We start from the raw sequence: 21,182 nt of genomic DNA, 5'->3' as shown, positions 1-21,182 counted from the left end.
AGAACCCCTCCAATTTGACCAGGAGTCAAAGGAGGAAGAAAAATTCCTTAGATGGAGAAACTAAATCCCCGATTTCATTTGCCAATAAATTTCTTGGGTGCTCAAAACTCAGCAGAAAAGAGAATAGTGACTTTAAAACAACTGCTCCCTAGCCTGGCAACGGGTTCCAGAGGACGGCCACCTCAGACACTGGAAAATTATTTGCTGCTGCTATTTCTTATTTTTTAAGAATAATGTTTTTCTGTAAAGAGATCTTGTGTGTTAACCCAAAACGGATTAGAGTCTCTGTGCCAAACATTTATTTTACTTACATGTTTTCAATAGTTTCACTTTTCAAAAGTTTTTACTTTTAGATTACAAAAAGCAATATAATATTACGAAAGGTTTGATAAAATCCCCAATTTCCTTTCATTATAGCAAAAAAGATCATTTCTTTCACTCTATGTTATTTTGTTTTATTTTTTCGAGATGACTTCTGGGCTCAGAGGATCCTCCTACCTCAGCTGGGACTATAAGTACGCACAGTCGCACGCAGCTCTGTCCTTTCTTTAAGATTGGCTTCAGTCTCTTTTTGTAAGTACACATTTATGTGCGGTCAGTCAGCCAGTCAACACAGTGCCTACTATGTGCCAGCCACTGCTAGAAATGCAGCCATGAGAAAAGCACATTATGTAAACAAAGAACCCCATGCAGATATATTCCAGGTGTTAAGTGATATGGTGGGGGGAGGGGAGCAAGCTAAGAAGGCAGAGAGTGATGGTGGCACGTGGCACAATTTTAGGTGGGGTTAGAGGAAGGGAGTCTCATCTGGTGGCATTTAAACACAGATCTGAATAAAACCAGCCATGTAGAATGAATGAATGAAACTCTAAGTGCAAAGACCCCAGGTGAAAGTGAGCCCAGAGTGTGTGAGAGCCAGCCAGGAGGTCAGGGATGCTGAAGATGAGAGATGTGGGAAGACCAGTGGGAGACACGTCCAAGAGGTAGTTGGAGCCAGGGAGGCATCTTTTGCACAGTTGTAATGTTACTGAAATATGGGGAAAAAAGGAAAATTATGGCACCGGAAAGAGAGGAGCAGCACTTGGAGACAGAAGAGCAAGGTTTCTTCAGCACTGGGGCGGGATCAGTGAGTCCTCCCCCAAGCTGAGCACAGCCCTTTGTTCTCAGTATCTTCTATGCAGTACAGACTTTGGGGTTTCAAGAATTTCTCATGTAAGTAATCTTGATGTTGCCGCCTTTCTCCAGGCAGCTCTGGTTCCTTCCATAGATGCTGAGCAAGCATGATTGCAGAAGCAGAAACTAGCAGGTTGTAGCTATTGACAGAGATAAAAAGAAACATCTTAGGAAGGAGTTGCTGCTTCAGTAACAGCTTACCAATCTCTCCTGACCTTGGGGCCTTGATCCTACTTTCAGGACACATTCCATTTTTTTTTTTTTTTTTTATTTTACCTTTGGGACCAGGGACTGAACCAAGGGTGCTTAGCCACTGATCCACATCCCAGCCCTTTTTATTTTTTATTTTGAGACATGCTCTCACTAGGTTGCATTGTTTGGCATTAAATACATGCTAAATTGATGAGACTGGCTTCAAACCTGTGATCCTCCTGCCTCAGCCTCTGGAGCCACTGGGATTATAGCCATGTGCCACCACACCCGGCTCAGAATATATTCCTTTTTAATTTTTACTTTTAAAAGAGATGATTTTAAAAAATTTCTTAGTTGTACATGGACACAATGCTTTTAATTATTTGTTTTATTTATGTGGTGCTGAGGATCGAACCCAGTACCCCATGCATGTGAGATAAGCGCTCTACCACTGAGCCTCAGCTCCAGCTCTCAGAACATATTCTTCTACTGCCCAATTCCTATTTTGCTACACATTGCTCATATGTATAATTTTCATAGATACATAATATTCCATCCCATACTATAATTAGTTTCTTTCTTTCTTTCACCCTCCAGTGAATAACACTGGTTTTTACTCTTTCCTATTTCCTGCTTTACTGTCTTTTGGCTATTTTTTCTTTTTTTGGTATAAATTCCCAGAACAGGGATTACAAATTAAAGGATTATAAGAATAAAAACTGCCAAATTTCTATCCAAAGTTATGTACTATATTCAATGTCATCAATATATTGTCTATCAAATAAAATGCATTTTTAAAACATTTAAGATGTTTCATGCAAACATATACAAAAATGAAGCAAACAGTAGAAGGAGTCCCCTTTAGCGATTATCAACCCACAGTCTTGTTTCATTCATACCTACCCTCATTTCCATTGGATTCTTTGGCATCAAATACTAAATATAATGCTGTTTTATCCATACATAAATTAAATATATTTTAAGTATTTTTTGTTAAGAGAAAGTTAATGTCTATTTTTAAAAGGAGACCATCTATATCAGAACATTGTTCATATTTGTTTTAGGGTGTGATTTGGAGCTTTAGGAAAGTGGTTAATGAATTCCTGTAACGATGCTTAAGTTAACAGTGCTAAACCAAGCAGCTGGTCATCCCTGCTGGGCAACACTGGCCCCCCAAGATCACGCTTGGCTTCTCCATTTTCATCTTTCCCCAAATCCAATGGCCCCTGGAGTTGTGTTAATTCTGCCCTCAGAGGCTCGAAGTCCGGCTCCTCCTCTCCCTGGCTATGGTCTGCCTCTCACTGCTGCAGGCAAGCCCACCTTCCTCCACCTATCACTGAAGGCTCGCTCCTTCCTTCCTTCCTTCCTTCCTTCCTTCCTTCCTTCCTTCCTTCCTTCCTTTCTTCCTTCCTTTCCTTCTTTACCTCTTTCCCTCTACCTTCCTTCCTTCCCTCCCTCCCTCTTCCTTCATTTTTCTTTCTTTCTTTCTTTCTTTCTTTCTTTCTTTTTCCTTCTTTCTTTCCCTCTTCCTTCCTTCCTTCCCTCCCTCCCTTCCTCCCTCTTCCTTCCTTCATTCATTCACTTCTTCCTTCCTTCCTTCCTTCCTTCCTTCTTTCCTTCCTTCCTTCCTTCCTTATCTCCCTCCCTCTCTCTCTCTTTCTTTCTTTCTTTCATCAGGTATTGAACCCAGGGGTTTTTAACCACTGAGTCACATCCCCAGCCCTTTTTATATTTTTTATTTTGAGACAAGTTCTTGCTAAGTTGCACAGGGCCTTGCTAACTGGCTGAAGCTGATTTTGAACTTTTGATCCCCTGCCCGAGCCTCCCCTCCCAAGCATGGACTTCAGGTAGAACAGGCAGCTGTCTCTTCTTGACCTCAGCCTTCCCCTGACCTCCCACCACAGCCCACATTCATCCTGTTCTCCTGACATTGTGACTTAACTTGCAATGTCCTGAACTGGCCATGTTTTCCCCAAGTGGTTCCCTGTGCCCAGAAAAACCTTCTCTTGTATCGCCATCCTCCCCAGAAATACCCACACACCTGGGTGGCTCTCACTCATTCTTCAGTGCAATTCAAACACCACTTTCTCTTAGAAGCTTTCAGAAGTCACTCACCAAGCCTGGGACCACTATACCTGAGGTTCTTATTGTCCCTGAGGTGACTGTGCCTTTCTCGTCTGTCTCCTGCAATAACAGATAGCTCTCTGAACACAGGAACTTGTTACCTTGGTTCCCTGAACAGTATCACTCATGTAACCAACATTTCATAATGATTTATGAAAGTATTGCTCTTCACAACAGAAACCAACCCTGACATTTAAGTAGGAAAGGAACTTAATGAGAAGACACTGGGGAACTCACAGAATCAATGGGAGAACCAAGAGATTTTGTTCAGAGTTATGGCAGCCAGTAAGAGGCCCCAAATCATTCCACAGAGCTACTCCTGTGACCACTCCTGTGTCCCCCACGGAGGGCTGAACCGCTCCCCAGTCCAGTTCTACAGATTCAGCTCATCCGTTTTACACAGAGCATGACATAAGAGATCATCTGCAGAAAGTGTTCACGGACTAAAACAAAAACTAAAATGTTATCTTTGAAGAGATGTCCAGCAATCTCTTAAGTTAGTACTCATATGCAGGTGTTTTGATCGAGATGTATCATGTTGATTTATTTTGGTAATTGAGGAACTGTATTTATTTATTCATTCAACAAATATTTATCAAGTACCTCTCAGGTAAAGGGCACTGCCGAGTTCCATGTCCACGGGAGGCTCCAGTAAGTTTAAGTCACTATGCTCTAGAGAAATGAGCCAGGGGGAAAATACATCTACTCTTAGAGGACTAAATCCAGACTCAGAGAAGTGAAGTGAGTCGAGCATTTGATGGGCCCATGATCTGAACTGGGTCTTCTGTCTGTGCTGCCTTGGACTGTCAATCATCTCAAACATTACAGAGCACGCAGGTATGCGCTGGACCGAGAAAAGAGTCTTGAATCTGTCAGTTGGTAGGTCATTGTTGGTGACTTTTGAGAAATGATTTGGATAGCTAAGAGTGACAATGAGAAAGTAAAGTGTTAACTGAGCGTTGTGGTGGAGAAATTGGGCTAGCAAGTACAAACCACTCTTTCTAAACATTTGACAGTAAAGGAAATGGTTGACAGAACAATGACTCAAGGAGAAAACAGAAGAAAGAGAAAATTGGTGGGGCTGGAACTTTAGTTGGAGATTTTAAAAAGCTTAACAACTAAAGAGAGAAGACAATAAGATACAATGCAGAGAAATATTTTAAAATACAAACATCACACACACATACATTTGCTTTGGGGAAAAAAAAAAAAACTACTCTGAGTTCAAATTCTGGCTCTGCTTCTTACTATTAATTATAGTCTAAGTGTCCAAACCTATGAAATAGTCTGTAACTTTTATCATTAAGTTTAGGCAAAATGTCCTGTACATGTGGGCAGATAAGAGGCAATCCTTCCCTGTCTCCTGATTCAGCTCTTTTCTGCCCCACTCAAAACTACAGTTGCTAGATAAAATACATGTAATGTGGGACATAGTAAAAATAATGCCTTGTGTACCTGAAATTTGAATTTAACCGAGTATTCTGGGTGGTTTTTTTTCTCCCCCCAAATCTGCTAATGTACCACAATAGAAATTTCAGACCAACATGAAGAGGTAAAATGGGGATGGTGCTGCCTCCTACTGGTAGAACATGGCAATACCAACCATCCCAACAAATGTGCCCACCTGTTTCTTAAAAACAGCATCATGGATGAGAAGTGGAGTTTTATGATCCTTCTAATCTTTTAGTCTAAATTTATTACTACTACAGTCTACTATCTTCTAATTTTCACTGGTATTCACTATTCTTCTTAACTATGTAGTTTTGTTTGTTTTTGTCAGGGTTAGTAAGATATCACTGTGCATTCAGAACATGATTTCCTTTTGGATTTCAATATACTCGTTTTATATATTCAAAATTATACTTTTTATCTGGACATGGTGGTGCACGTCTGTAATCCCAGCAACTTGGGAGGCTTAGGCAGGAGGATCGGGAGTTCAGTCAGCCTCGGCAATTTTGTGAGGTCCTATGCAACTTAGTGAGACCCTATCTCAAAATAAAACATAAAAAGGGCTGGGGATGCATCTCAGTGGCAAAGCGTCCCTGAGTTAAATCCCCAATACCAAAAATAAATAAATAAAATTACGCATTTTCACTTAACAAAACCTCTTTAAAGTCATTCTCAGTACCTGCATCTTTATTTATCCTTACAAAAGTATGATGTATTTTATGTTTGTTTTACATGCTGGCACATGCAAATAGAAAAAGAACTGGTATGTAATAGGTGCCTAATAAAGTACCTTTTGTTATTAGAATGATATCATGTTAACATAATGCTATTACAGAGAACTTGTTGATGGGTAAGTAGTCCCTAAGAGCAAGAAGGACAAATGAGACTTTCTGAAGTAATTCTCTGGCAGGAATTGAGAAAATACCAAAGCCCTCCAGGACATTGCTGTCCCTGGATTTCTGTGTGCCAACTGAACCATCCAGGGACTGACCAGCACATGGTTTCCTCACTCTCCCTGGCCACCTGAATCTCATTGACAGTGATTTCAATGCTTCTCCTCCTTCACCTGTTTTAGTTTGGGGAGGCAAATATCTGAGCTTCCTGCCTGTCTGTTGTATTCGCCAAAGGTATGTGCGCTTTAGAAGCAGCAAGCATCTCAAAGGCTGGGCTCAGTTGCCCAGGAATTCAATTCTGTCTTTACACTGATAAGACCAGGGAATGTCAGGAAGAAAACTACTGAGTGACTCAGGCTCCTGAAGTGCTTGGTGTCTGAGCACCTGGCAGCAGGAACAGGGTCAAGTTTCATGCCAGATAAATGCCTCCTCTCTGAGGTGAGGTTTCACAAGGAATGAATGGTTCAGGGTTGTTAGCAGGGTTTCTTTTCACCATCTTATAGATCATTAAGGCTCTTTAATATTATCTGTCATTAACAACCAATTTTCCTCTATTTTTATATAGATAAAACTCTCAGTTCAGAAATGGAATTGGGATCCAGGATGGAGAAAAATGATCAGTTCCTGCAGATGCTGGGCAAAAAGACCGCCAACAAGCATCTGGATTTGAATAGCTGTGGACTAACAACCGCAGATGTGAGGAAAATGGGTCTGTATATAGCTGACCTTATACAGAGGAATACAGGGCTTTTATGTTGAGATGAGCAGGCAAAACATTTTCAGTGACTCTTCTGGTAAGCCAAAATTTGCTGAGCAGTCCTAGATAATCTCAAAAAGAGCTGCTGTAATACTGTTTATTTATTTATAAGGTTAATTCAGTGGCACACGCCAGTCATTCCAGCTGCTTGAGAGGCTGAGGCAAGAGGATCGTAAATTTGAGGATAGCCTCATCAATTTAGTGAGACCCTGTCTCAAAATAAAAAAGGCTGAGCTGGGCATGGTGGCACATTCCCATAATCCCAGCGGCTCAGGAGGCTGAGGCAGGAGGATGACAAATTCAAAGCCAGCCTCAGCAACTTAGCAAGGTCCTAAGCAACTTTGCAAGACCCTGTGTCAAAATGAAAAGTTTTTAAAAGGACTGGGGTTAATACTTCTGGGCTCAATTCCTGCTCTGTATAAATAAATAAATAAATAAATAAATAAATAAATAAATAAACAAACAAACAGGACTGGGAATGTAGCTCAGTGATAGAAAGCCCCTCAATTCAATCCTGAATACTGGGGAAAAAAAATTAAGTGACCCTTCTTCAACCCTTCTTCAGTCTTCAGAAATTTGAGCTGAGTTTAGGAGCTTGATTTGTTTGTTTTTTCCTAAGCAAATTTACCTACCTAGTAATTACCTCTTGCTCCTTGAAATACATCTGTTCTTGCAGATGATAATAAACTCATAAAACTCATCCATAAAACTGAGTCTTGCTGGAAATTTAAAGGAGTAGCATGCTGCTCATTATCGTGGAATGAAAAGTATAACTCTGGGCAATTATTGCTTATGCCGTTTTATAAACACCCATATTCCTGCCATTTGGATACACCTCAGCAGTGGCTTGGTTGTGAAAGGCCCTCCTTCCCCACACCACCATTTTTTTTTAACTCTCTTTTTCTCGGATACCTTAAAACAATCCTTGATGTAGATTGTATGTGTCTGCCAACAGAGAGGTGTTGAACAGAATCTGTTTTGAGTAAGGGGTCCATTGGGGCTGCTCTAACAGAATACTGCAGGCTGGGTAATTCATAAACAACAAAAACCTACTTCTCACCGTTCTGGAGCCTGGGAAGTCCAAGATCAAGGCTTCATAGATGTTGCCTTCTAATGTTTTCACATGGTAGAAAGGACAAAAAAACTCACTTGAGTGTCTTTTATAAGGGCATTAACCCCATGCATGAGGGCGCCCCCCTTCATGACTTAATCACCTCCTGAAGGCCCAGCCACTCAGTACTATTAAGCTGGGGATTATCAACGTATGCATCTTGGGGGCCTGTGAACATTCAGATCGTGGCACTATTCTATTTAACTTTCGGGACAGGTCTCTTAAGAGGGTACTGTAAACCTGTGGTTCTTCATGCTTGTGTCAGAATCCACTTGCAGAGGACATGGAAATTCAGTCATCAGAGTCTAACTCAAACCTAAGGAATCAACCTCTCAGATTAGGCCCCAGACTCTGTATTTTAACAAGCCTCACAGGGGATTCTCATGCAAGCTGAAGTTTGGCCTCTGGCCTATATTTTGTGAACGGATATTGCATTTTCTTAATGAGATAACTAACAGGAAGGAGGCTTGATTTCCTTCATTAAAAACAAAATTGGAGTGAAAGGTTGTGGGACATATCACTGCTAATTCAATGTTTGTTGTTAAAAAAAGCACGTGGTTGGGGCTGGGGTTGTCGCTCAATGATAGAGCACTTGTCTACCATGTGTGAGGCACTGGGTTCGATCCTCAGCGCCACATTAAAAAAATAAATAAACATCCTTACCCTATGTACATGTATGATTACTTGAATGGTGTGAATCTACATCATGTACAACCATAGAAATGAAAAGTTGTACCCCATTTGTGTACAATGAAACAAAATGCAGTCTGTAAAAATAAAAATAAATAAAAATAAAATAAAGCTATATATATAAAAGAAAGGACAAATCTTAAAAAAAAGCATGAGTTTTTTTCTTTTCCTTTTTTTTGCCCTAATGTATTCAAGAGTTTAATATTGATATTAAATATTATAATATATAATTATATATTAAATATATATTAAATCAAAACATAATATAATGTTTTGATCATGGTGAATAAGATACAATTGCTAAAGTGTTTTGCATGTTAGTAGAAAGAAAGCTTCTTATTTGTCACATGGTTTCAGAATTTTGGAAGGCCTGGGATCCCTGTGACTGTAACTACAGAAGTACGACAGGCACTTCTGACGCTACCACCATTTTGACATTCAGGGCAGAGATTGAAAAGCAAGCAAGCAGAGATGCTTTATCTCTTCTACTCTGGCATTTCCATTCTCAAGTTTTGTTGGTTCAGGAGATAGATGCCTTTTGAGAATCTTTTCCACAGAAAATAAATTCACTTTTAATGAGCAGTGGCAGAGATACGGAGAAGGCTCCAATCAAGCTCTAAGCCTGTGCAAACCTCCACTTCTTGGTGCATTTAAGTATAAAGTGGTGTTGGCCATGTAATCAAGATAAAAAAGAAAAGATAACAGGCACAGCCAATTTCAGTAGTCCTGGCTATTAGAGCATTCCCTAGTCCTTCAGCTTGAGGATGCAATAGGGTGATGGATAATGGATGTCAGGGGGTTTTGCAAAATAAAGGGACTAGAATACACAGCACAGTTACAGTGATAGCAGCAGCAGTAAAATTATCATTACTGCTATTGGGTTCAACCACAATAAAGGAAGTTCTAAAGAATCTTGTGGAGACATCACCATATTTTCAGAGTACAGTTATTTAGCAGAGATAGAAAGCATCCCAAGAAATAGGGAAATTTTAATGCCATAAATTCTCCAATTGCATAGCTTGAGAGATCTCTGTTTTGCTGAAAGTCAATCTCCCCCAGCCTCTTACAGTGCAAAACTAGATCCTGTGCACATATGATTTAAATTCTGTTTACTACAAATTACAAATTACATATACAAATCTGAATTTTCTTCTGTTTACTTCTAGTTGCTTTGCTGCCTTTTTTCCCAGACTTGGAAGAACTGGATATTTCCTGGAATGATTTTGTAGGTGGGAACCTCCCCTCAATCACTCAACAAATGCAGGTCACCAACAAGTTAAAAGTCCTGAGGTTGGCTGGTTGCAGACTTACCACTGAGGACGTTCGAGCCCTGGGTATGATGAATGCTTTCCTGGAAGCACCTTTACACCTCAAACCCTCAAGGGTAAACAAGCTGTGTTACAGTTTGCCCCAGTGATCATGGTCAAGGGCACTACATATTGCAATGCTGTGTTGGGTGTTTGTACAACTGCTGAAGAGCTCTGTGACCCTGTACTTAGTGTTGTGCTAAGCTTTGTGGAGCAAGGCTGACCAGATACCCATTTTCTCAGAGTTTAAGTAAGGCTATTGTAGCTCTAGCTTGCTCTGGGTCTCAGTTATCTCATCTATAAAAGAGAGAAGTAGATAATACTTAAGTTCCTTTCAAATTCCAGAATAATACCTCTCCTAGTTTCCTATCCCCATTTAAAAAAAATTATCAAAACAAGATTTTAACTAAAAATGATGGTTTAACTAGAACTAGAACCTCAAATGAATTAATTAGTTGATGTACTGAACATAGGATAAAATCTGTATGAAGTCATACTACTTACCCAACTTTTTGCTAAAATGCTTGCTGACTTGTTAGATATCATGAATGCTTTTTATTCTTTTTTAGTCTGAAGTTTCTTATTTTAATCGTTTACACCTCTTTAAAGAGTTCTGTTAACACAGTGTATGCCAACTGTCTTCTGTGGTTAGTCCACGGTAAGCGGAGGCTCCTGATGTCCCTGGTCATGCTTCCCATGGCAGAAGAGAAACAATAAACATCCTGGAGTTGACAAATCATAGCTCTGATTTTTAACTAACTTTGTAAACATAATAATTTAACAAGTTATTTGACCTTTCTGAAATTTAGTCTTTTTTTAATCTCATAAATCTGCCTCAAAAAATTATGGGAGAACTAATTAATTTCTGGAGAGTGCCTACTACATGCCTAGGATATAGTAGTGCTCAGTAACTGATTAGTTCTTTTTTTCCCTATTCTCTCATTCAAATTACCTCTCTGGGGGTTTACACGATCAATATAGCCGATCAGTTAGCAGCTGGTTATTATGTAGCAGAGTCTCAAATTTAACACACCATTAATCATGTGTGAAAAGACAGTTTGCTTTCTTTATTTTCTATGATTTACCTGAGCTTCTTCATGATGCTTCATCTTAGGAATCCAGGAAGTGGAATTTCTGCCCTGAGATCCATTCCACACTTACCTGGTCTGGGAGAGACTCAGCACCCTTGTCACTGAAGCTTTGTGACCTTCTCCTTGTCACAGAGCTGTTCTCTCTGGAAGAACTCTCAAATCCTCTCCCATCAAGGAGAGCTTATTTATCATCCATACTCTGTCCTTCTCACTTAACCTTAATGGCAGGTTGGGGTATAGGGAGAATAAATGGTTTACTGATATGATAACATAAATTAGGAGACATTTAAAAACTGTTACCTTTCTTACAATTGCTTAGTGCTGGATGGCAAATGGTCTCCAGTATCATGTCCATTGCAGACGTAACTAATCAATCATCACTCTTTCTCTTAGATCCTGGGGATACTGTGGAGCTGTAGAAAATCACCTCAGGTTGACTGGCAATGACCCACAAATGACACTTGTTCATTCCTGGTTAAGATCTTATAACTAATGGAGAATATGCATTTCAACATGGGACTCCTGGACTCCCCAAACCTTAACCCATGGAAAGTTCCAGCCCACTTGCAGACAGTGGAAGGAGGCTTCTGGATACAGGCAGCTTTCCACAACCTTAACTTATTGGTGTAAAGATTGATACTGAGCATTGAGGAAGTACTTTTGCATGTGTTCTATTCCTAAGGCAGTAAAAATCCTTCCTAAGGTTAATCTCTCCAGTAATTTCCCCTGGTCTTGCCCGGCCTCCATTCGAGTCTCCAGATACTGTTCTGTGTGAAATGACTTCAGACAGGAAATGGTCGAGTTTCACCCCTCCTTCACTGCACTTCTCTACCCTCAGAGGCTGTGTGGCTGTCGTAGCTGCTAGTACCTGGTGTTCTATTATTAGCTCCTCTCTGTAGTGACTGGTTCAGCTGCATATGATATTCTTGATGTTGAGGTGAGCTTTACCCCATGGTAACCAGTTCACTGCTTTGCCTCACTTCTACCCCAAACGATCCCAGAGAGGACTGATGAGATCAAGCAGATGGACTGGTGCAGATATTTACTTCCACAAAAACAAACCAGTAGAACCATCCTATTGATAGGTGGATTTTTGTTTGTTTGTTTGTTTACAACAAATTTTTTTTTTTTTTTGCTTCCAATCTTGGCTTCAGAATTTGAAGAGGGGCTGGGGTTATATAGCTCAATGGGTAGAGTGAACCTGGCCCAGTTTCCATACGCCAGAAATAATGGTTGTACTGATTTTGAAATGAATTTCTTGCTTTTCTGTGTATGATCAACTGAATTTTCTGACCGTTTTGTAACAGGAGAAGCATTTGAAAAGATTCCTGAACTTGAAGAGCTAAATTTGTCCTGGAATAGTAAAGTGGGAGGAAACTTGCCTCTGATTCTTCAGAAGTTCCAAAAGGGGAGTAAGATACAAGTGCTTGAGTTAGTGGATTGTGCCCTCACATCAGAAGATGGGGCATTTCTAGGTAAGTGGAATTTGGAAGAGTTTTTCCCAGAAAAAAAAAAAAAAATGGGAAGATGCCCATAATTGGTAGATTGCAAATCTACGTTTGCTGGACTTCTCTTACCTGTATTTTAAGCGGGACTCACTCTATCCTTAGGTCTTAGGAAGCTGCATTCTCTCTCTTTGTCCTGGACTTTGGCCTGCCACATTTTTACAATGTTGCTCTTCTTGTTTGGATTTTCTTTTCTTCCAGGTCAGTTGCTACCCAAGCTGCAAAGTCTTGAAGTACTTGATCTTTCCATCAACAGAAACATTGGTGGTGGTCTAAACAGTATTGCTCAGGGATTACAAAGTATCTCAACTCTGAAAGTATTGAAGTTACATTCATGTGGATTATCACAAAAGAGTGTCAAAATATTGGGTGAGTTAACAACATATATATAAAATATAAAATTATATACTATAATTATAGAAGCCTTACAAATATATATATTTAAAAGCTCTTAGGAAATAAAATGTAAGCAGTGGATAAATTGGGGAATAAATTTATGGATAATTTTAATATTCTTTATGTTGTAGTTATTTTCTTTCTGTTTTTTGTAGTTATTTTCTAAATAGTTTACAGTGAACATATACTTTCATGATTACAAAAACAAGCTTTTGAAATGGCTGACTCTGAAAAAGGCAGGATATTTTAGGTATGAGATAGTAGGAAAAGTGAAAGGTTTTGTGATACTAAAGCTGACAGGTTTTCTGTTTGAAAACTTCAGCGTTATTTTATGCTCAGTATAGGAAGGAATTGATACAGATAAAAATAATGGCTTCAGGGCTGGGGCTGTAACTCAGGGGCACAGCACTTGCCTAGCATGTGTGAGGCACTGGGATTGATCCTCAACACCACATAAAAATAAATGAATAAAACAAAGGCATTGTATCCATCTACAACTAAAAATATTTTTTTAAAAATAATAATAATGGCTTCGATGGTGTCCATGGTTAAAACATTACCCTGTGTAAAGTCTCCAGGTCATGGGACATGACACTGTGTTTTTCTCTCTGGCTCACAGAGCCTGTAATATTCTTCTCCCTGGCAACTTGCTAAGTCCAAAAGTCTACGTAAACTCCAATGCTCAACAGTTGGGGGCATATTCAAGGGTAGCCACGGGACTCAGGTCAGAACCCCCGGCAGTCCATGCAGACATCAGGGAGCGTGTGTGTGGGATCATGTCAGGTCCACACAGAACCAGCTGGCGGGAAGTGTACCGTTATTCCTTCTTTTGGTTTTCGACAACACAGCGTGCTCACTCAGTCTCTCTTCCTGCAGGGCTTCCGCCTTCCTTGTCACATACCTTCCTACCACCTTGAAATATATCAAAATGCCATTTTGACTCACTTTTTAGATGCTGCTTTTAGATATTTGGGTGAGCTGAGGAAATTAGATCTTTCCTGCAATAAGGAACTGGGTGGAGGTTTTGAAGATACATCAGCCCTGTTGGTCATGCTAAAGCACCTGGAAGTCCTAGATCTTCACCAGTGCTCACTAACAGTGGATGACATAGCATCACTGAGTAAGTATTCGATGCAAAGAAGAGATTTTGGAACTTCAGCATATACTTGGAAACTTGGAGATGTACACTTAAATTTACTTTTTATGAAGTTATCAGAAGGATCAAATTATCAAAGTTCTGAGAATGTCCCAACCCAGTGTTTGGCATGTACTGAATGCTCAGTAAATGTTATGAGTCTAGATTCCTCCTCTGCTGACTGTAAATGATAGATTTGGCATTCTGAGAAAATTTTGAATTTGTTTCTGTTTAGCTATGAATCTTTTAGTGTCACAAAGCAGATTAGAAATAGGTGCAAAAAGAGAATGCCAAAATGATATTCAAATTTGCCCAGTAAAATCAAGCCACTTAGACAATAAGTGAAACTACAGAAAAAGAGCCAGGTAGTGGTACTTGATGGGTAAACAAAACAACTTAAGATAGATTCACTTATTTCCCTACTACAAACATGGGTCTGTCTTTGCAACATGTAGTATGTGAATGCAATTTCCCATAGCAAACAGAGCAAGCATAGCTGTGAGATTAAGGGTTTTATTTTGATCCATGGTCCCAATAAACCTTGAGCACATATCTGGAATCTGAGCATGGCTTACCGTATAGACCTCTACTACCCTAGCTCAGGCCTCTGCCATCTCATGTCTAGATAATTGTAAAAGCTGAATAGTCTCCCTGTTCCTCCATCACTCAGGCCCTGAGTTCTCTACCCATTCTCCTCATTCACTCCATCCTGGTCACAATGCCCTTCCTGACCTCCAGACACACCAGCCTGGGGGCTTTTGCTCTTGTTCTCTCCAGATCATGGGCAACTCTGGGGTCAGAATGTGGGTCTCATTTAGTACCTGCACATTGCTCAAGCATAGGCACCTGCATATAGTTGGCACCCAATATATGTGTGTTGAATATATGAATAAATGAATGGATGAGTGGCAATCATGAATACATATAATTTAAAAAAATTTTAATACAACTTGGGAAGAAAAAGAGTAAAAGATAGATGTCTAGCATCTATCTTATAGAACTGCTAAATTATTTCTCAGGTCCTTATCCCTTGATTTGGGAAAATGAGAAAAGTTCAAGGTTTTTATGAAGATTTTAGAGTAAAAAAAGAAAATTGCGTTTGAATGCTGCATGGAACAGTATGTGGTGTTACCATTCCCCTTAACTTATCAGAGCCTGAGAGTCACACTTAAAGAGAAATGTGTGAGTTTTCAGGCCACTGGATTCCCTTGGTACAACCAAATAACATGAGTATCACATCTTATCTTCTTAAAGAATGTGTATATGAGAAGGATTAAAGTATCTCCACGGCCACCACCAGTATAACTGAGGGATAATCCTTCCTTATCCAGGTCACAACCGCTGATACAGGTGAACGACCTCAGAAACCTATTATATAATAACTATACCAAATGGCATTGTTCTCCTCCTGCTTAAATTTTTAAAGACTAAAACTGCTTTATACTTTATGATGCTAAATCATTGAACATTCATTTATCTGATTGTTGCAGATAACTCCAAAAAATGGAACTATAGATCATTTAGCCAATAACTGTTGATTAATCTTTTAATTGTGTGAGGCACCATTCCATGGACTACAGAAAACTCAGAGAGTCAAAGAGCTTCAGTATGGTAGGGGCAGGAACAAAACCATACCCGTCTGAATTACATGGGGAGATTCAAGATGCTGGTGGGGCTGGAAGAGGGGGAAGTGGTTACCCCTGTTGGGGTGGAAACTCCCTGCCTGGCTTGCCTCCCCTTCCTTTACTTCCTCCCTCCCACAAGCTTTTGCACCTCTGATGTTCTGGGTATTGACCCCACTCTGGGGTTGAGGTAGTCCCCCATACGTAGAACTTTCCTTCAGTGAGGGAGACAGAAAACAAATACTAAACAAGAAAATATCATGCAACAGTGGGTGCTGTCAAATAAAATTGGGGGTTTACTTTAGATTGGGTGGCCCTGGAAAGCTCTGAGGTGACCTAGCCCCATGGAGATCCCAGGATACTGCGTTTCCTATCTTGGTAGAGCTGGGGCAAAGGCCTGGAGGCAGGAAATGCAGCACAAGGATAATGAACTAGGGGTAACAGGACCCCACTCTCGTGCTGTTATTGACAGGTGCCTGTTCCAATTGCTTGGTTTCACTGCCTTCCTGCTTCCTGGTACTTATATCCACCCTCCCCCACCTTTTTTTTTTTTTTTTTTTTTTTTTTTTTTTTTTTTTTGTGCCAGGGGTGTTTTATTACTGATTCACCTCTTCAATCCTCTTTATTTTTCATTTTGAGACAGGGCTTGCCAAGTTGCTTAGGGCCTCACCTAAGTTGCTGAGGCTGGCCTCAGACTTGTGATTCTCCTGCCTCAGTCTCCCAGTCTCAGTATTATAGGCATGTGCCACCACACCTGGCATGGTGCTTACATTCTAAGAAAAGACTGTTATTATGTGCCAGGTACTGTACCAAGTGTTTTACATAGACCAAGTCCTATCTTTGTAATGATCCTGTGAAGTAGGTATTTTATGGTTGAGAAAACGAAGGTTCAGAGTGGGTAACTTTTTCCAAATCACACAGCTCTGTAGTAGCGGATTCAGGATCAGAACCCAGTTCTTTCTTGTCTCCAAAGTCTTTGTTCTTAACTTCTGGTCTGGGGAGAAGCTTGGAAGTAGAAAAACCTGAGCGACTCCCTGGGAAGAAGGTTGTTTGGAAGGTGTATAAAGGGCTGGGTCACGCTGGGGAGAGTTGGTGACTGTTCAGTTAAGGGGATTGTGACAATCCAACACCAGATGGCTGTCTGTGAGATGGTGCCTAAAACGTGTCACTGTTGGTATTTTAACAGCCCAGGTTATCCCTTTGCTCTCAAATCTTCAAGAACTGGACTTATCGGTTAACAAAAAGATGGGCAGCTCTTCTGAGAACCTACTCAGCAGGCTCCGATTTTTACCCACATTGAAGTCGTTGCTCATAAACAACTGTGCTTTGGAAAGTGAGACTTTCACAGCTCTTGGTGAGAGAATTGCCCAGATCCCTGTAGGCACCATGCAATCACGTGGGAGGGAGGCCCACTCTTTCTCTACACACAAATCCCATTCCAAAGCTCAGGCTACATGAGGTACACATAAGTCATGAAGTTTATGACTATAGTTTACTTGTCTTTTTAGGAACTATGTCCTCTTACAAGTGATCTTCTCAAGACCAAATGAATTATTCTGAACTTGCAGATTTAACATTTTAAATTTACCCTTGTATATGACCAACTCTGGAGGGTCTACACATATGATAACTTACAGTTTTGCAGAGGTGTCAATCTGAATTGAGACTGCTATGCATTGATGGAAGGTGTGAGTCTAGCAGACTGCCAAGTTCACTTCCCCACAGTTCTTTTTTTTTTTGGTACTGAGGATTGAACCCAGGGGTGCTCTACCACTGAGCTACATCCCCAAACCCTTTATATTTTTTATTAGGAGACAGGGTTTTGCTAAGTTACCCAGCTGTCCATGAACTTGCAATCCTCTTGCCTCAGCCTCCCATGTTGCTGAGATTGTGGGCGTGCATCACAGCATGCAGATCTCCACAGTTCTTGCTGTGCTTCTCAGGAATCTGGATATACCTCAAGTTCATGGGTATACTAGCCGAGATCAAGGATCTACTGGATCTAAAATTTCTGCCCATTCTGGGGCAAGAGTATGGTCAGCAAGTAGAAGGAGCTATTTTGAGGCAAATGACTTTGTAGCATTTTTCAGAATATACCACCTGGGCAACCAGCACTTTGTGTCATGGTGCTGCAGGTCCCCAACAGCACCTCCAGGTTCAGCGATTCATTAGGATGACTCAGGTCCCAGCATATAGTTGCACTCATGGCCAAGATTTACTACAGTGAAAGGGCACAAAGCAAAACCAACAAAGGGAAAGGTACACGGGACAGTCCAGAGGAAACCAAGCACAAGCTTCTAAGAGTCCTTCTTAATGGAGCTAATCAAGGCACACTTAGTTCCTCCAGCAGTGAGTTATGATGACATGTGTGAGATATAATCTCCCAGTGGAGTTTGCCTGGACTTTTTATTGAGGCTCAATCATATAGGCCTCCTCTGCCTGGCACATTCCAAAATTCCAGACTCACAGAAGGAAAGCTGGTGTCCAGCACAAATCTTATTGTAAGTACAAACTGGTTAGGCACAGTAAACTACCCTTATCAGTTAGAGAGTGGGGATAGCATTCCCCAATTCCAAGCTCCCAGATGCCAGCAGAGGGCATGGTCAGTAGCAGACCTTCCTGGGGTAGGAGTCTCAGGCCTGGCTATGTTACCTCTTTTTTGCACACGTGCACATGACTAAAACCATTGGATCTGGGTACTTCCTGGGTAGTGATGAAAACAGAGTCCTCCTCTCTGATCCTCTTTCAAGTGCTGTGCCAGTTGACACTTCATTAAAAATCAAATCAATTGTACTGTGGACTGGACAAGAGCTATATTAATGGAATAAATGCATTCTATTAATAAAAATAAATGCATATTACTAACCCCAAATTCTAAGAACTCTAAGGATACTCTTGACTTCCTTTCTATGTGTTCATCCATGTAGACCTGGTTATTGTCATTACTGCTCCCAACTGTAATTTTTCATCTCTTTGCCATGTATCTGGATAGGGAGAAATCCCAGGTTATGTTGCTACCAGATCTGGCATTCTTTATTGGTGTCATAGAGAGTCCATAGGTAAGCTTGAGGGAGCCTGTGAGCTCCCTAAAATTGATTAGAATTATTCTGTGTGTGAGGAGTGTTTGGTACATTTCCTGGCTCCAAAGCACCTGGAATTCAGTCTGCCTGAAATCAAATCCTGACTCTGACTTTTAAGGCCTGTGTGACCTCAGGTGCTTACTATTTCTCCATGTTCCAGTTTCCTCATCTATAAAATATAAAATGAAATAATAGTACATACCTCACAAGGTTGTCAGAATTAAGTGGGTTGATGCATGTAAAGTTCTTAGGAAAGCTTAGTAAATGCTCAATAAATGTCAGTTGTTGATGTTTATTGTGAGGAAAGAGTCTATAAATTTTATTTTCAAAGCAAATTGTTTTGATCACTGCCCAGTTAAAATAACCCAGTGTCTTTCTTGTAGTGTCTTAGGTGATACTTTATATCACTTTTTACTTATTCATTTACTTATTTTGTGGTACTGGGGATTGATCCCAGGGACTTGCACACACACTCTACCACTGAGCTGCACCCCCAGCCTTTTTTACTTTTGACTTTGAGATGGTCTTGCTAAGTTGTCCCAACTGGCCTCAAATTTTTGCTCCTCCTGCCTCAGCCTCCCAAGTAGTACTCTACCTTGCTTTTATAAGAAAAGTTTGATTCTTCTTTATTGTACATCTCTGCATTATGGGTGAGATATTTTCTTATAAACTATTACAAAAGAATAGATATTTTCTCTTGAACACGTATTTTTCTTTATTCTTTTATTTCAATACTGGGGATTGAACTCAGGGCACTTTACAACTGAATTACATCCCAAGTCCTTTTAATTTTTTTATTTTGAGACAGGATCTCAGTAAATTGTTTGGGGTCTCAATGAATTGCTGAGGTTGGCCTCCATCTTGTGATCCTCCTGCCTAAGCCTCACTAGTCACTGGGATTACAGGCATGCATCATGGCACCTAGCCATATTATTTAGAAAGAAAACAGAATACTTAAAATATGTTTAATTACTATGCTTGGGAATAAGTTATTCTGGTTAATTTTAACTTTGGGGTCAACTGAGAATAAACCGGAAAATCTTTCCATTTTCTTTAAAAACTTTGCAGAATACATGGGTTCTTTTCCTTGCCTCAGTAATTGCAGTGAAGTAAACACAAATATATCTTCTTGTTCCAGAGTCTTCAGGAGGCTTAGCCCCATCTCTGACTTTCAGCAGTGACTGTACAGTGGAACATGTAACCAACCAGGGCATGCTCTGAAAATCCTGACTAGTTCTCCAAATATTTTGCCTCTTTCTCCTTCCTAAATATGAAGAAAAGGAAAGAAAAACCCCAGTCAATAGTGAATTCCATTTAATCAAGTTTTACTTTTCTGAAGTTTCCAATATTTTCCAAACTAAAAGTCATCCATATAAATCGACACCATGAATTTCAGGCAGGAGAAAACTATCTCTACAACTTTCTCAACCCCGGGTATATTCATATGTTGCCCTGGCCTATGTTTCTCAAATTCAAGGCTTACTATATCTAAATTGTTCTCATCATTATCACTTTTAGTTGAAGCCTCTATTCACCTCCCCGCTCTGGAAATATTCAGCCTTTCTTGGAATAAGTGTATTGGTGGCAACCTGAAGCTGCTTCTGGAAACGCTAAAGCTTTCAACATCTCTTCACGTGCTGAGGCTGAGCAGCTGTTCCCTGGTGACAGAGGATGTGGAATTCCTGGGTATGTATCAAATCATTCCAAGGCGGTCTTGGCATGCAGAGCACAGAGATGGGGAGGAGGGGGAGGCAGTGAGGCCTGGGGCTAAGGCTTCTTCTTTCCCCTCCATCTGCTTAGGAGAGATCTGGTTAAAATGAAGGACAATTCTAAAAGCAAATGGCAAGGCTTGGGGTTGTGGCTCAGAGGTAGAGCGCCTGTCTCACACATGTGAGGCCCTGGGTTTGATCCTCAGCACCACATAAAAATAAATAAATAAAATAAAGGTATTGTGTCCATCTACAAATTAAAAAGTAAATAAAAGCAAATGGCAGTGGAAGGTGTTTCATAAGAGGAGCTGGCCCTAGATAGGTGAGGGAGTTCCTGTCCGCTTCTGCTCCACCCCTCTCCCATGCGTTGAGTCTTCTGTGTTCACACGGCCCTCATCTACGTTTCATTTCACAAGGTTTGCCCTAGCCACGTGGTATTTGCACTACTACTTAATTTTACCTCTGAATTGACCCTTGCTTTTATTTAAATGGGAAATTGGCCAGGCGTGGTGGCACATGCCTGTATTCCTAGCTACTCAGGAGGCTGAGGCAGGAGGATTGTGGAGGTCAGTCTGGGCAAGTTGGACCCTAAAAAAAAAAAAAGGAAAAAGGGCTGAGGATATAGCTCAGTAATAGAGCTCCCCTCACCCCTAATCTCCAGTACAAAATAAATAAATGAATAAAGTAAACCAAAAATATATAAGAAGTAGGAAACCAATTTTCACTCTAACCGAAATGTATGTATCAATTCTTAAAGAGATTAAACCGTTGCCTGCTGAAGACTGTGAGGGGAGATTCATTCTCTCTCTTTGCTAAAAAAATAAAAAAGAAATAAACAAATCTGGCACTTTCTCCATGTCGATTTAGAAAGACAGATGGGAAATTAAATAACTTTTATACTGTGAGACTCTAGGCAATATATTACCTGAAATCACTATACAGGTCCAC

At 40.4% G+C, this 21,182-nt stretch overlaps 1 protein-coding gene across 1 annotated transcript in view; it reads left to right on the top strand.

Annotated features, from left to right (window-relative positions):
• Positions 1-21,182, top strand: part of LOC124993592 (protein NLRC5-like) — a 128,006-nt gene that overhangs the window by 48,213 nt on the left and 58,611 nt on the right. Inside the window, 8 exon segments of the mRNA XM_047565461.1 lie at positions 23-199; positions 6,404-6,540; positions 9,556-9,723; positions 12,095-12,262; positions 12,494-12,661; positions 13,641-13,808; positions 16,632-16,799; positions 20,044-20,211. Of these exon segments, the coding sequence (XP_047421417.1) occupies positions 23-199; positions 6,404-6,540; positions 9,556-9,723; positions 12,095-12,262; positions 12,494-12,661; positions 13,641-13,808; positions 16,632-16,799; positions 20,044-20,211 (1,322 nt within the window).

Source organism: Sciurus carolinensis, chromosome 9 (genome assembly GCF_902686445.1).
Source record: "Sciurus carolinensis chromosome 9, mSciCar1.2, whole genome shotgun sequence".
Classification (NCBI taxonomy): domain Eukaryota; kingdom Metazoa; phylum Chordata; class Mammalia; order Rodentia; family Sciuridae; genus Sciurus; species Sciurus carolinensis.
The sequence above is the reverse complement of the archived record's forward strand: the minus strand, read 5'-3'. Positions and strand labels throughout refer to the sequence as shown.